Below are 13,744 nucleotides of genomic sequence, written 5' to 3'. Positions count from 1 at the left end.
AATTCAAGTTTCTGAAGGTGTTGTGAGTGTAATGTGGATGTGGGTGGCACTCGATGCTCTAGTGCAGTGTCATGGGCTGCTCAGTGTAATGTAACACTTGTCCCTGGGTGTGCAGCACAGATTGGAGCATCATGAAAGAGGGAAGAGGAATGATACCCTTCTTTCCCAGTACTGCCCTTCATCACAGAAGTGACTCAGAGGTAGTGAATATTTCAAGGAAAAGACAGTAGTTAATGCTGTTTATAAACACTGCTGAGATACAGCTCCACAGTTTAAAATACTGTTCCTATGACGTGAGTGGTTGTAGAGTACCTGCGGCTCCCTTTATTCCATACCTTCTCCAGTTCTCATGCTTTTCTCTTGTTGCAAGTGGGTGGCTGGGGACTGTACTTCTTCCAGTTAGGGTTGCTGCAGCAGCAGCAGCAGGTTCTTTGCTGGTACTCTTACCTGAGGTCAGTGATACACTAAAACTGACCTTCATGGCAGGCCTAAAGGGCCTTGAATACATCAGCCTCCTGTGGAGCTGGGATTTGATACAAGGCTGGCTGCACTGTCCTGCACGCGCAGAGTGGTTTCAGAGATGTGAACTGCTTACCCACGGGCCTCTGTAATACTGCACCTGAGCTGGGGGGACTGACTGACGCAAGTGAGCTCTGACCTCACCAGGAAAAGAAAGAGGGCCAAGAAGAGGTAATACGTACAAGCTGTCAATATTCTCCTGCTTGTCTAACCCAAATTAAAGCAAGTCTGCCATGTAAGCTGAATGGACAAATCTTGCCACCCAGCCCTATTTGCAAAATGTTCTTGAAAGTCATAAGTTAAGAATTCAGTTCTCACCATTAAGTCATGTCAGAATGGACCAAAGTGGTCCAGGCTCTTGTGACAGCAGGGTGCAATGCTCAGCTGAGCTCTTTCTGTCAAGTCTGTAGGAGGATGCTGGTCTCAGTTTCCATCTGCTGTGTCTTTTACTGCCCAAATCTTTAATAGCAGTAAAGAGCATGAGTCACCTTTAGTGTGGTCTTGTTCTGAAGCACCAAGTCCTGTTGCTGAATCTGTTCATGACAATTGACTGTATTTCATTTCTTCTCTGTGCTTTTGGGAGGGGTTATTATTCCTCCTGTTGACACAGGTGATAACTGCCCTGGGGCAGTAGACACTGCTGCACTGTTAACTTCTTCCTGTGCAATGGGGAAAGAAGACAACAGTTAATACCTGTGACAAGGTCTCCTTTTTTGTGGCAGGAGGAGGCAGCAGTGCTTCTTCACTCACAATTCAAGCACTCTAGAGTCAGGATACTGAAAAAACCAAGGCGACATTGCATAACAAAGTTACAAACAGCTCTACAGTACTGGCAGTGCAGGTGTTTGCTTATGGCCTGGGAGTGCTAGGGTAAAGCACTAGGGTAAAGTGTTGATTATATCATCACTGGTGGTTGGGCACTCACTCACTGACGTGAGCCAGGCCAGGTGTGAGCAGGGAGGTGCTTTGGCCACTCAAAGCTGCCTCAGGACAAGGGATGTGTAATGAACTCTCAGCTGCCCAAACTGCACATCCACAAACCACTTACCAGCATGTCCAGATAATTTGTGTGGGTCTGGATATTGTGTCGATCTTCCGCTGCAACCTTCTTGAAGTTCTTCAGCTTCACAGGGACCTTTTTTGCCACATTCACGAAAGGAACCATCCATTGTACACAGTCTGAAATGCTGTCCCAGTCTAAGCCTGAAGGGTAGAACACCGAATGTATTTAGAAATTATGAGGGAGTTGCACGGTGTTCCCATATGGCCATGAGTTAAAAAACACAATAAATAATACTGCAGATAAAAATTCAGAAACATCCTCCATTTCTTTATGCTTGTTACTTAAAAGGATGGTGGCTGGAGGGTGAAAGGAGGTCACAAGGGTGGTTGTTGCTTTCCAGGGGAGACTGAAGTGACTTGTGGCTTGAACACAAGATTGTGGGTCATACTATAAAAACACACTGGGTGTTGCTGACATGCATGACTGCTTGAGAACTACAATTCAGGAGAAAAAGTGGCCAAAGATATAGCTAATGATCCCCCAAACATCTTAGAGCAAATACAAGCCCAAAAGCAAGAACAATAAATATTTCAATTGCTTAGCAAAAGCTACACTGCTGGTATTTCCTTCTTCTGAGTCTTTGTAACATCTGAAACAGGGGTAGGAAGTGAAATTAGAAGGAAAAGAAGCACACAGAACAAATATTAGTGTCCATGTAGATTTTGGTCTTTGCAGCTTGGTAAACCAATACCATCTTCAGCAGATTTGGGTCTGTGACACCTTCTGGAATTCCCTGCCCAACAAGGCCAAGCTTTGCAGAGGCATCTTACCTGAAGCTTTCTTAACTATTTCGATTGAGGTATAGTGGCAGAGTGCTGCAGCAGCTAGTGTTCTGTACTGGAAGTCCAAAGAATTCACATCCAGAATACACAGGTCTAAAAGCTGAGGACACGAAGAGTAACAAATGTTAACAAGCTGATACTTTAGCAGGATCCTTTCTCAGAGAGGGCTATGCACACAGCAGTCCTACAGCCTCTGCCCCAGAACAGGGCTGAGCTCCAGGAAGGTGTTAGCTTCAATTTAAATACTACCTAGTGCAGTATTTACACCACTGAGCTACCCAGCTTCAGTAAGTCTCTCTGAGGCTGGGCACAACACATGCCCTTACAAACAGAACCACAGCTCTTCCAAAATAGTCAGAACACTCCCCAGGCTGCCTTCTTGGCAATTACACAGAAACACTGTTAAGGGCAACACAGGTAAAAACAGCCTAGAGTCTGAAATTATCCACCTTCCTCTCAGAGCTGTCACTACTGTTTACAGAATGGTGGAGTGATTGAAGAAATAAAATGGATTTTTTATTTTTCCAGCATACAGAAAAGTCTGTAAGTATGTGAAAGCAGGGAGACAAGAAACATAGGGGTAATTGTCCTCAAAACTGAATTTCTTTGGTGGAGTCAAACATGAACATTCCTTAACAAAGTAACAGGTAAGGAGGAAACAAGGAACACTCAGGACAAAGTGGCTTTCAGGGTGTAATGTTCAGAAGAGCTTGCCACTGCCCCAAGAACCATCTTCCAACATTTTACTACCTACCTGGGCTATTTGAATGAATTTTTCCTGAGAATACTGAGGTAGCAGCACTTTCGGAACATCCTTCAGAGCATCCACTTGAAGATAGAGGTTCAGCCAAGAGACAATTGTCACTGGACAGAGTTCCCATTTTAAAGCCTGCAAATATTTAACAAACAGTTAAGTGCCTTAAACCACTCAAGGATAGTTTTGTGCACTGATTTCTTCCTATACCTCTCCTGAGGTTACTGCACTTATTCTTAAAATACACTAAAAATTATTTACAATTTCAAGTACTATTTCAAATATTCTTTTTAGGTTGCATTCTCACTGCTTTTTTAAAGGCTGTGCTAGGATCAGCACAAATCTGTGTCCTTTTACCTATGCAGTCAGATTTTATAGGTCTTCTCCATTCAGAAGCTGGGAAATTAATATTTCCTCAAGCTTTTGGGCTAGCTGTGTGAACCTGCAGCTCATGTCTTTTAAGGAATAACAAATGTATAGAGTCCTGTGCTGGTAAAGATAGATCCTTTCCAACACGAGGAGCACCAAGCAGTATGAAGTGTTTGCCTGTCTCTCCAGAAGCCCCTTGAGATCAGCAGGGGATGTTGGCTTGGTGTTCCTGGACAGCAGGGGATGTTGGCAAGTGCAGTATATTACAGACAGCCTTCCAGCCTGCCTGTGGCTGGTTGCACTGTAAAGAGCTTTTACATTCACAGAAGCATGAGAAACCTGCCCTTTTCTACCAGTCAGGGATTGCATCCTAGCTAGAGTGTCAGAGGTCCACACACACCCAACAAAGGCTTCACTATTGTGCAGAAACAGGGACAGGTTCCTCTTTCTAAGCAAATAAGTGACATTAAAACACAAGGCTCAGCTGGAGGGTCTTTTACTCAGCACTTACAAACACAGCAACTTATTACCTTTAACATAATAAGTTCCATTCTTACAATATCTTCTTCACTGCAAGCACCATCAGTGACGTAAGCGAATTCCTGTATTTTAGGAGCGTAGATTTCCTTTAAGGGGAGGGAAAATGAAGATGAGTACATCTTATAGCTCTAAGAAAGGTTGAGCAGATACTGGGAAATACTTTAATGTCCATATTGACATGTTAACATTTCTTACACTACAACAGTGTTTTTTTCATTACATGAACTGACATGAAACTTACAGGATAAGGAGATTACATATAACCTACTTGGGTTTTAGTATCTGTTGTACAATACAATGGACTTATTCCAACTCTCAGATTCTGGGAAAATAAATGCTGACCAAGCAATCAGAACACCCTTTCATTTATAGATCGTTCTACTCAGCCATTCCAATGTTGTAAAAACATACATTATCCCAATTCTCCCAGAGATGGCTGACTGGTACAGGTTAACTGCACTGTCAGTGCTGATGTAATCGCATAAATTAAAAAAAAAATAAAAATACAAAGAGAAAAGCTGAAAAAAATGAGAGAAAAACCCACAACCAGCCACAACAACTGTCAAAATCCATGGTGCAGAGATGGTCAAGGAAATTTGCTAAGCCAGTCATGCCAGCTGAGGCCATAAGTAAGTAGAAGAGAGCTTGCCAGCAAAACTGCCTCCCTACCAGCTGGCTCTGCAACGCCCCACACGCTTCCTTAGGACAGGGGACTGCTTGTAGTGTACAATTTTGCTTTGGGAACCACAGTGAGATCTGGGGGTTCCAAGGTAACAACTTAATCCTGATTTTTCCTGTCAGTCTAGCCCACTGTGCATTACCCAAATGTATGCTCTTGGCCCATGGATGTAGCACACAATGTGAGGTATCACCATCGCTGCACTTAAGACTCACACTCCACTAAATGGAGGATACTGTAAGGGTATCAGTCTGATGTACAGGCAGTTTGAGACTTAGGCTTGGTTTTGTTCAAGTCCCACACCCATTCCTGAGATTGTTTGCCAACTGCTGTATATTTGGAAAAAGACAAGACAAAACTACTTCTAGCACATTTGCATGACTTTTAAGTTTATGTGGTCTCCTTCCCTGCTGCTGGAGAAAGGGAGGACAAAAACTACTCTCTGAGAGACTGACAAATGCACAACTGAAGGAAGAGAAAAAAAATTTCCCCTTCTGACCGTCAGTGTTGTACATACACACCCAAGTTCAAAAGATTCAGACATGAAATAATTGTTATCACTGTCTTTTTAGTTACTCCAAATTCAATATCCTCCTCCCTGTAACAGAGATTCTTACCTCAAGTTTGGAGGCAATAAATAATGAGGTAATTCCTATGAGCTGAAGCATGCTCTTGTTAATGTTCTTTTGTGTCAACATGAATCTATCAAAGAAGTCTTGAGCTAGGTAGAAGGTTTCCCGGTGGAGTGCATACACCTCACACACCTACAACAGGGGAAAAAACCAAAAGTTTTGTTATAAAACTCTGTGTACACACACTGGAGTATTCAAGCTTTAATAGCAAAATGCAGGCTCATCTTTTGCACACACGAAGCTTCACATACCAAGGTATGGTATGATGCAGTGGTTAGCATGGGATTGGAAAAGGTATTTCCCATGCTCCCACCTAAATGTGAATTGACTATGATGTACTAACCGACTTTCAAGAAATTCTTTTTCCAAATTAAATAGCAACTATTTCTCCACTGAAAGAAGAAAGCCTGTTGAGGAAAAAAACCCAACAAAACAGCAACACCTACACATACACACATTAATTACCTTGATTAAGAATACTCTCAAGCCCCAAGCTGAAGTCAAATCCCTGCTGAATTCCCAGTAGGTCTGTCCCAGGGCAGAGCCACTAAAAAATCAAAACCTTTGGCTCTACAGCAGAGAAGCCTGGAAGCTCCTGCTGGAGGGGGCTGTGCTGGCAGGCCAAGAGCACTGCCTGCAGCCCCTCAGGCACACCAACAGCCTCACTAAGCAGGAACAAAACTGCAGGAGCCGCCATCTGCTCCATCCCATTGCTGCTTTCCCTGGCAGGGAGAACTTTTAATACTCGCATTGTATCAAAGTGTTTCAAATGCCAGTTCAACAAAAAAAAGAAAGGAGAGTGCCCAGACCTGGAGATCTTAGACAGAGCCCTACTTTTTCATCTAATCTCTAATTGCATTGGGAGGGGCTACCACATATCCAGCTCATCTGCAACTCCATACCCCTTTCACAACTAGAAAGCAGTTAGATATCTATTAATTACTCACAATCTACATGCAGTAAAGAACAAGAACAGAAAAGAATATCCAAGAAATAGATCCTAGCCACTTCATTATTTTACTTGGATACAAAGTCAGAATAAAACCTCACTACTAAAAGCTATTTCCCAAGATAAGGTTGGAAGCTCATTTGCAAATTAAAGCCCTTCCCGACCACCAAAAATGCAACTGATTGGCAGAAATAGCACAGCCCCACTCTTTAAAACCTGATAATTGATGTGTTACTCTGATACTATTAACGACTGCTCTGAAGAAGATTCAGAACTAAAACTGCATAGACCAGGCCTGCCCATAAATAAATGGCAGAGTTTCCATAGAAGTGTATTTCCCAAACACAACACTTGGCCATGTTAAGCAGCATCTGTTATAATGTTACAGAAGGCTGTTAGGAACTACTGAAGAGGTCTCAAAGTTGCTGAGATTTAAATCCACTGTGGCATATAGAACCACTGAGCTGGACAAAAGCAATGCCCTTGTTGATATTTTTGTTTGGAAGTTGGATGATTCCTAATTCAAGATTAAAAAAAAACAACAAAATTTAATGGTGACATGTAAATTCCACATTAGAGGAACTAGTGAAGCACACAATTGGAATAGTTTTTTTATTCAGAGTATATAATAAAAAAACCTTTCCTTTTTCTTGAAATTCCTTGCTAATATGATTTATTTGTAACCTTTTCACATAAGAAGCTGTCTGTATCAAGAACCTTTACCTGTCAGCCATAAATATAGTCTCTTCCTATGATAGAACTGAAAATTCGCTATGAAATCAGAAAATAGCATCATGGGCTGACACTCAAGAGCTCTTGACATGGTCAAGGTCATAAATCCTCAACAGATGCAGTTTTCTCAAGACTTAGATACAGTCTACCCCGTAAGTTAGAGATCCATAATTTCAATACAAATGTCTCAAAACCAGATTTCTCTCCCTTGCAGGAGGCAGGGTCCCATGAGCAAAAGTTAAATGCTGCTGCTTACTGTCCTGGGGTGCAAGTTCAGTGTCTCCTGCCTGGGAAGGCGCGGATGTAGCTCACCAAGAGGATCAAAAGCAGTCACTTGGTCTGCTGCAAAATAGTTCTGCCATTTTTTTATAACTGTACATGTTACTATTAGATCTTTATGTAAAAGCTGTGCTTTTACCTGCCTACTTCACAGGCATAACACATGGCAAAGTAAGTAAAGATACACACCTCTAAGAGCCAGTCTAGCAGTATCGATCTCATGTGAGGTTGCAAACTAGAATGTAGTGATGTGAAATGTTTGCAGTGAGCGTATCTGTTTTCCTTCGTCAGGATGTTGAGCCAGACATCTTTGGAATTTCCCCAGCTATGGAATAAAGTTACACAAAGGATTATTAAGTATATACACAATTCACAAAAAACAAAAACAAACCACATTATCATTTACAGACATTCAAAAACAAAAATTCCACATACTATAAGATCCTTACGGTAATTGGAAAACTGCAGGAATATTTGGAACATTTTACATCACCACAACAGCAGCTCACCAAGATCACCAACAAGTCCAGTTCTACAGAACAGGCAGTAAAACTGAACATGTGCCTCTCAAAGCTGCATGTGCAACTTGAGTTCCCTATTTTGCCTAGTTTGTGGCTGCTCAGAGAGCAAGATAAAACCCTCCCCCTAAAAAAGGACAATATACTCCTCCTCAAGAAACACAAAGCATACATAAGTTGCCCAGTTTAGCTTGAGAAAAACTGGAGATAGTGTTTAAAAGTCACTCATCTATCCCTTTATTTTCTAGCTTACTCCAAGGCTCAGAAGCATGCTATTTAGAGAAAAATGTGTTCTTCTTTATTGCTAACTTATAATTTATTAGTGCTCCAATCTGTTTGGGAAGATGATGCCTATATGAGCAATATGGCTTTATTTGTAACTGTTACTATCAATCCATATGGGCTTTTTCTTAGATGCACGTCTCATCCTACAGGTACTAAGAGGAAAAGCATGTTAACCAATGAAATTATGATTTCCTACTGAAATTTTTGGAGTCATGTATTTACCTTTCCCCAGGCAGAAGCAGACAGACAGAGCTGATCACTGGTATTGCCTACAAATTTTAACCCAGATCAGTTTCATTCTGTTGTCCTCATAAGTTAGAAGCTGGGGAGATATTTCCCTGTTTAATACACAGCTCTCTCCATTTAAGCAGACAGGCATTGAGAAATGAGTTATGATCATCTTACAGCAGTTAGGGAAGGATGGAGAAAGCAGGAAAAGTAAATTATCCTCTAATTCAGCTAATCAGAAAGGATGGAGTTCAGCTTTACCAGATGCCTGTCAACAACAGGATTAAGCACCTTGCATGGAACTCCGTATCTGAACAGGGCTTTGAGGTAAAGCATCATCTGGCAGCATCTTGAAGTTCTGATCCAGTTTGGGCCAGCACAAAAAAAATCAACATCTATAGAAAGGTTCTCTTAAAGTAATGCTACCTGTTCTGCTTCTCTTGTCATTCACCTTGGTAGAAGTCTTCCTTAACACACTGCAGTAAATTTACCACTTCTTTCATTAAACCCCAGGCTGATACAAACAGCAGCTGGGTACTTATCTACACACCCTAATCTAAGCTATCTCTCTGCAGAAGGGCAACTGTCTAGAACAGTGACTGCACCAAGCACACTGCATTGCATTAGCAAGCTACCTGCACAGTGATATTGCCACAAGTTTATTTCAACATCCTTAAGTTCTTTAAGAAAATCTTGTTACATATTTTTAGCCACTCAGTTCCAATAGCACTGAAAGAAGTTTAGTTTAACTATTATATGCTTCTTAACCACTTAGTGTCCAGTGTTAAGTTATAAAAGGACTGCTCTGAAAGGTGAAAACTGCCTGGTGTGTTTATAAGATCAGGGAAAAAAAAAATACACAAACAACCAAACCCAAGAATTTCTGTCTTTTGCTTGTACACCAAATCTTTTGTGAGATGAGGAGACAAGTAGAGGTATGTATTATACAAGCGCATACAACAGATTTCATTAGAGTAGTTCAGACATTAACAATTACTGCATCTATTAAACTTACTTGAGTTCTGGCAAAGGTGATGGATTTATGAAGAGGTTCCTGAATCTGTATTTTTTGAATCTCGAGAAGTCAGTGGTTACTGATTCTTTGTGAGGTGTTTCAATAATTATGCAAGGTGAGATGCCTCCTGTTATTGTGGGGGGCCAACAACTCTGCAAAATAAAGTATCTTTTAAATACTGAGTTTACTATGAGAGCAAGAAAGGTAAGGACTGGATCACAGTAACAGCAACAATATATCTAATGCACATTAGTCTTTCTAGATCTCAGCATTGATTTAAGTACTGAAACCAAGAAAGAAAAAAATTAAATGCCAACAAAACCTTCCATAGTCAAGATATAAATAAATTGGATGCAGTTTATGAACCCACAAGTAACCTATCCATTGCTTGAAAAGCTCAGTTACAGTACAAAACCAAGCTATCTACTTATCTATTCAGAGGGAAAAGAAAGAAGGGGGTGGAGGTTTTACTGTCTCTCAGTGGAAATTCAGCAACTTGTTATCTTCCAGTTTAGTGCTCCAGAGAGGAGCCACCCATCTCAGCTCCAGAGCTAGATACCCACTGAGCAAGCAGCAGCTGCAAACTCTCTCTCAGCTTGCCAATGCCAAATATGGGATGCAATGACTCAAAATGAGAAGAGTACAAAGATATTCCCACAGAAAGCCTGAAAGAAGGATTTCTACATTACTTTAGTTAACTGTAACTTGTTTCACTAATGCTTATTTGGTTGTATGTAACCAATATAAGTAAGGAGGTATCAAATCCCTGGAGCACATGCAAGGCTGTAATGGCTGACAGCCTTCAAAATGGTGTCACAGAATTTCAATTATTCCCTGTGGAGTTGAGAGGGAATCCCATGCACAAAGAAGGGCAACACCTGTCCCTGAACACAGAAGCTTTTCCTATACAGCTGACTTACAAGATAAGCCACACAGGATTCTTTACTACACCTAAACTTATTTCTAGCCAGACTGAAGTACCCCAAGAGTGAAGTCACATACTCCAGCAGAACTGACCTTAATGCACACAACCAAGAGAAAAGGAAGGTCCTACACCTCTCTTCTCCCCTGTGGCTGCCCAAGTTCCACCCCAATACTTGTCAGACTCTCTGCTGGGTTGATTTAACTCACTAACCTGGCAGAACTTTAGCTTATTTTCTAATGCCAAATTAGCAAGATGAACCTGCCTACTGCCTTGTTCAAAGAATGGAGCAAGGCAAGGGATGGAGTGCACGGGCAGCTATGAAGGAAGAAGAGACAGGGAAGCAGGATTTTCCCCTTTCAGCAAATTTCTAACACTTAAGTTTCACCCCAGGTACAGCTGATGTACTTATGCAGCATTTTTCCCTACTCAAGATTTACAAAGACAACTTCACATTCAGAAGAGTTTTGCTTCACTATAGCTGTTAGTTTCATTTACTTCACACACAGAATAATTACAAACAATATGGTTTGAAAGAGAGAGTTATGATATTTTACTAATCTGCTTTACAGTAGAAAACCATAAGGCCTGTCAGTTTTAAGAGCTTCCTGTGTTAGTGAAAACACATTCCTAAACTGATTTAAATAATCAAAAGAACTGTTAAATGAAAGTAAAGATGGCCTGCATGGTTATGAGTCTTAACTAAATGGCCATGAAACCACACCTAAAGTTAAAACAAGTGCAGTGATCTTGTTTAGACTTGCCTCTAGGCCTGCTCTGTATATGGAATTGTTCTGAAATATCTGGGGTCATTCTCTTTTTTTCACCTAATCTTACTCTGCAGTGGCTTTTACATTGAAGGATCTTTTATCTGCAACCAAGTCATGTGTAAAAACAGATAAAAAGGCGCTAAGCTCCCATAGTTTCTAATATCTAAAAATACAAGTTTCCCCTATTCAATACCTGCTGGTGTGGAATGCATGATTTCACACCCACCAACATGAACCAGACAGACTCCCTTACCTAGTTTGAAATGGTATTGACAACTGAATTACCTTAATTTCATATTGATGTTTTTTTGCAATTTTTCCATCTTCTCTTTTCTTAATCTCTTGCTGAAAAGAGAGACACACATCAATACACTGACAGTGACCAGCACACCCTCCTAAAGCTCAGAAAAACTCTTGCTACCCCTGCCCCACTTTGTAACTTGGCAAAGTAAAGACTGTCCCATCCAAACACACTGGAGAGCTTTCAGTATCATCCAACTTTCCAAGCTACTCAAATTGTTCACCTCTGCTGTTCTCCTTTTTCTGGTCTGGAGATAATCTAGTGCTTGCAGTTCTTGTGGAGCCTCTTCTGGACAGGACAGTGGCTGCTGCTGTTTGGCTTGCAAACGGCTACTGTAAAGATCAAAGAGTAAAAAGACATTAGTCATCAGGAGAGTGGCAGTTGTTAGATTAATACAGATACTCTTAGCACAATGCTAACAGCTTACCTGCGCCTTGACATCTTCTTTGGACTATAAGATCTCTACCTGGATCAAAGTAATAGGATAAGCTCAGTTAGTGCATCCTCACAATATTAGAGCCAAGTTACCTACTTTGTGTCATGAACTCATGACAAAGAGCAGCATGGTTCACACAGCTCAAACAGAAGGGCACAAGTATTCCACTGGCCTGAGGAATGCCCAAGCAGAGCGTGGCTGCGGTATATAAGCACACGCAGCTCCATGTCCTGCTGCAGGGTGCCCAGGTATGCCAGCAGCTTAGCTCAGGCTGCCTGGGGGTGGGGGCAGGGAAGCTGTAAAGGGACATTTCCCACACAAGATGATGCGGGGACTCCCTGGGGCTGTGACCCCTCTAGTCCCCCCACACCCTCCATTCCAGGCACCCACACAGACACACATTTTGACGCTGCCGCTCCCTCAGGGGCGATGCCCCCCACACCTGCCGGGATGGCGGGGCCGCGATGGGCCGGGCGCCGCCGCCCGCGCTCCCGCCGCGCCGGTTCCGCGCCAATTTCCAGCGAGCGGGGAGGCGGCGGCGGCGGCCTGTGCTGGGGTCAGGCTGGGCTGGGGGCACCGCCGGCGCCAGCCCTCCCCTCCCGAAGGGCCGATCCGACACCCACCCGCTCCCGAGGGTGCTGAGGGGACGCGGGAGGGGCAGGACCGCCGCCCCGCCCCCCCCACCCCGCGCTCCCGCCCGGCTGAGAGCGCGGCTCCCTCCAAAACCTGAGGGGGAAGGAAGGGGCTGCCGGGACGGCGCCTCACACGCGGGGACACCCGCCCCCCGCCGGGACACCCCTCAGCAGGACCCCCCAGTGCAGGGACCGGGGCTGTGAGGGGATGTCCCCATGGGCACCCGGCGCCAAGGGCCAGGGCGGGGAGCCGGGTCCCGCCGGGCTGCGGCGCAGGCGGGCGGTCGGGGTCAGCCCGCCAAGCTGCTCGGCCGGCATCCCCGCCCCCAGCGCGCCGGGCTCCCTCCAAAACCGGGCAGCCCGCCTCCCGCGGGGCTCTCCACGGTGGGGCGGGGGGCAGCCGATGGCGGGATCCCGCCGGCACCCCGGCCCACCGCACTGCTCCCTCCGGGGATGCCCGTCCGGGCCATCGCTACTCTCCGCTCCCTGCGGATGGGGTCGCCCTCGGAGACATCTCCCCCCAGGCTCTCCTGAGCCACTCTCCCTCCAAAACGCTGCCCGGGCGGGCGGGCAGCCCGCCTCACCGCTCCCGGTCACGACTCCCAGCCACCGCTCCTGCCTCACCGCTCTCAGTCACGGCTGCCAGTGCCCCCTTCACACCCCACCCCCACCACCGGCACCGTGTGTGCCGGTACCGGTACCGCCACCACCACCACTATCATCACCGCCATCCTGAACACCGCCACCGCTACCATAATCATCACTACCATCATCACTGATGCCATCATTAACATCATCATTATTAACACCATCATTATTATAATTATTATTATTGCCCGCCCAGCCAGCCCCCGTGCTCACCGGCGGGACCCCCGCGCACCTCCGCCGCTGCCGCCCGGACCGCGCTGCTCAGCTGGCGCCGGCGCCAACCCGCTATATAGCGCGGCCGGGCCCGCGCTGCGCATGTGCGAGGGCGGCAGGCGGCTCCCCCGCCCGTCCGCCGCCCGCGCCCCGCTCGCCCCAGCGCCGCCCCTGTGCAGCAGGGCCGCGCCGACCCCCGCGCCCCCCGGAACACCCCGCGGCCCGGCCCGGCTGCTCCGGCTCCGCCGGCAGAGTGGCAGGCAGAGCGGCAGGCAGAGCCGGAGGGAGCGCTGCCATCGCTGCCGCCGCCCGCTGCCCCGGCACCTCTCCGCCGCCCGGCTCCGGTGGCGAGAGGCTCCCCCGGCACCATCACCCCGCTCCGGACCGCTCCATCGGACCCCGGGCCCCGCCGAGACAGCGGCGGCTCGGCCGGCGGCCCCGCGCGCCCAGCGGGGTTCGGCCCGCCCGCCCCGGGGCG

At 45.5% G+C, this 13,744-nt stretch overlaps 1 protein-coding gene across 1 annotated transcript; it reads right to left on the bottom strand.

Moving 5' to 3' along the window:
* Window positions 1-90: 90 nt before the first annotated feature.
* On the bottom strand, window positions 91-13,680 carry CCNE2 (cyclin E2). The gene is made up of 12 exons (XM_041464429.1): window positions 13,267-13,680; window positions 11,765-11,803; window positions 11,561-11,669; window positions 11,322-11,381; window positions 9,345-9,496; window positions 7,488-7,623; window positions 5,324-5,470; window positions 4,018-4,113; window positions 3,119-3,253; window positions 2,353-2,464; window positions 1,568-1,722; window positions 91-1,178 (listed from the first exon to the last, which is right to left on the bottom strand). The coding sequence occupies exons 2-12, from the start codon at window positions 11,776-11,778 to the stop codon at window positions 1,077-1,079; spliced, it is 1,218 nt and encodes a 405-aa protein (XP_041320363.1). The 5' UTR covers window positions 11,779-11,803; window positions 13,267-13,680; the 3' UTR covers window positions 91-1,076.
* Between the last annotated feature and the right edge of the window lie 64 nt (window positions 13,681-13,744).

The sequence above is a fragment of the Pyrgilauda ruficollis genome, unplaced genomic scaffold (assembly GCF_017590135.1).
Source record: "Pyrgilauda ruficollis isolate IOZ18807 unplaced genomic scaffold, ASM1759013v1 scaffold18, whole genome shotgun sequence".
Classification (NCBI taxonomy): Eukaryota; Metazoa; Chordata; class Aves; order Passeriformes; family Passeridae; genus Pyrgilauda; species Pyrgilauda ruficollis.
This window is presented reverse-complemented; position numbering and strand designations above follow the sequence as displayed.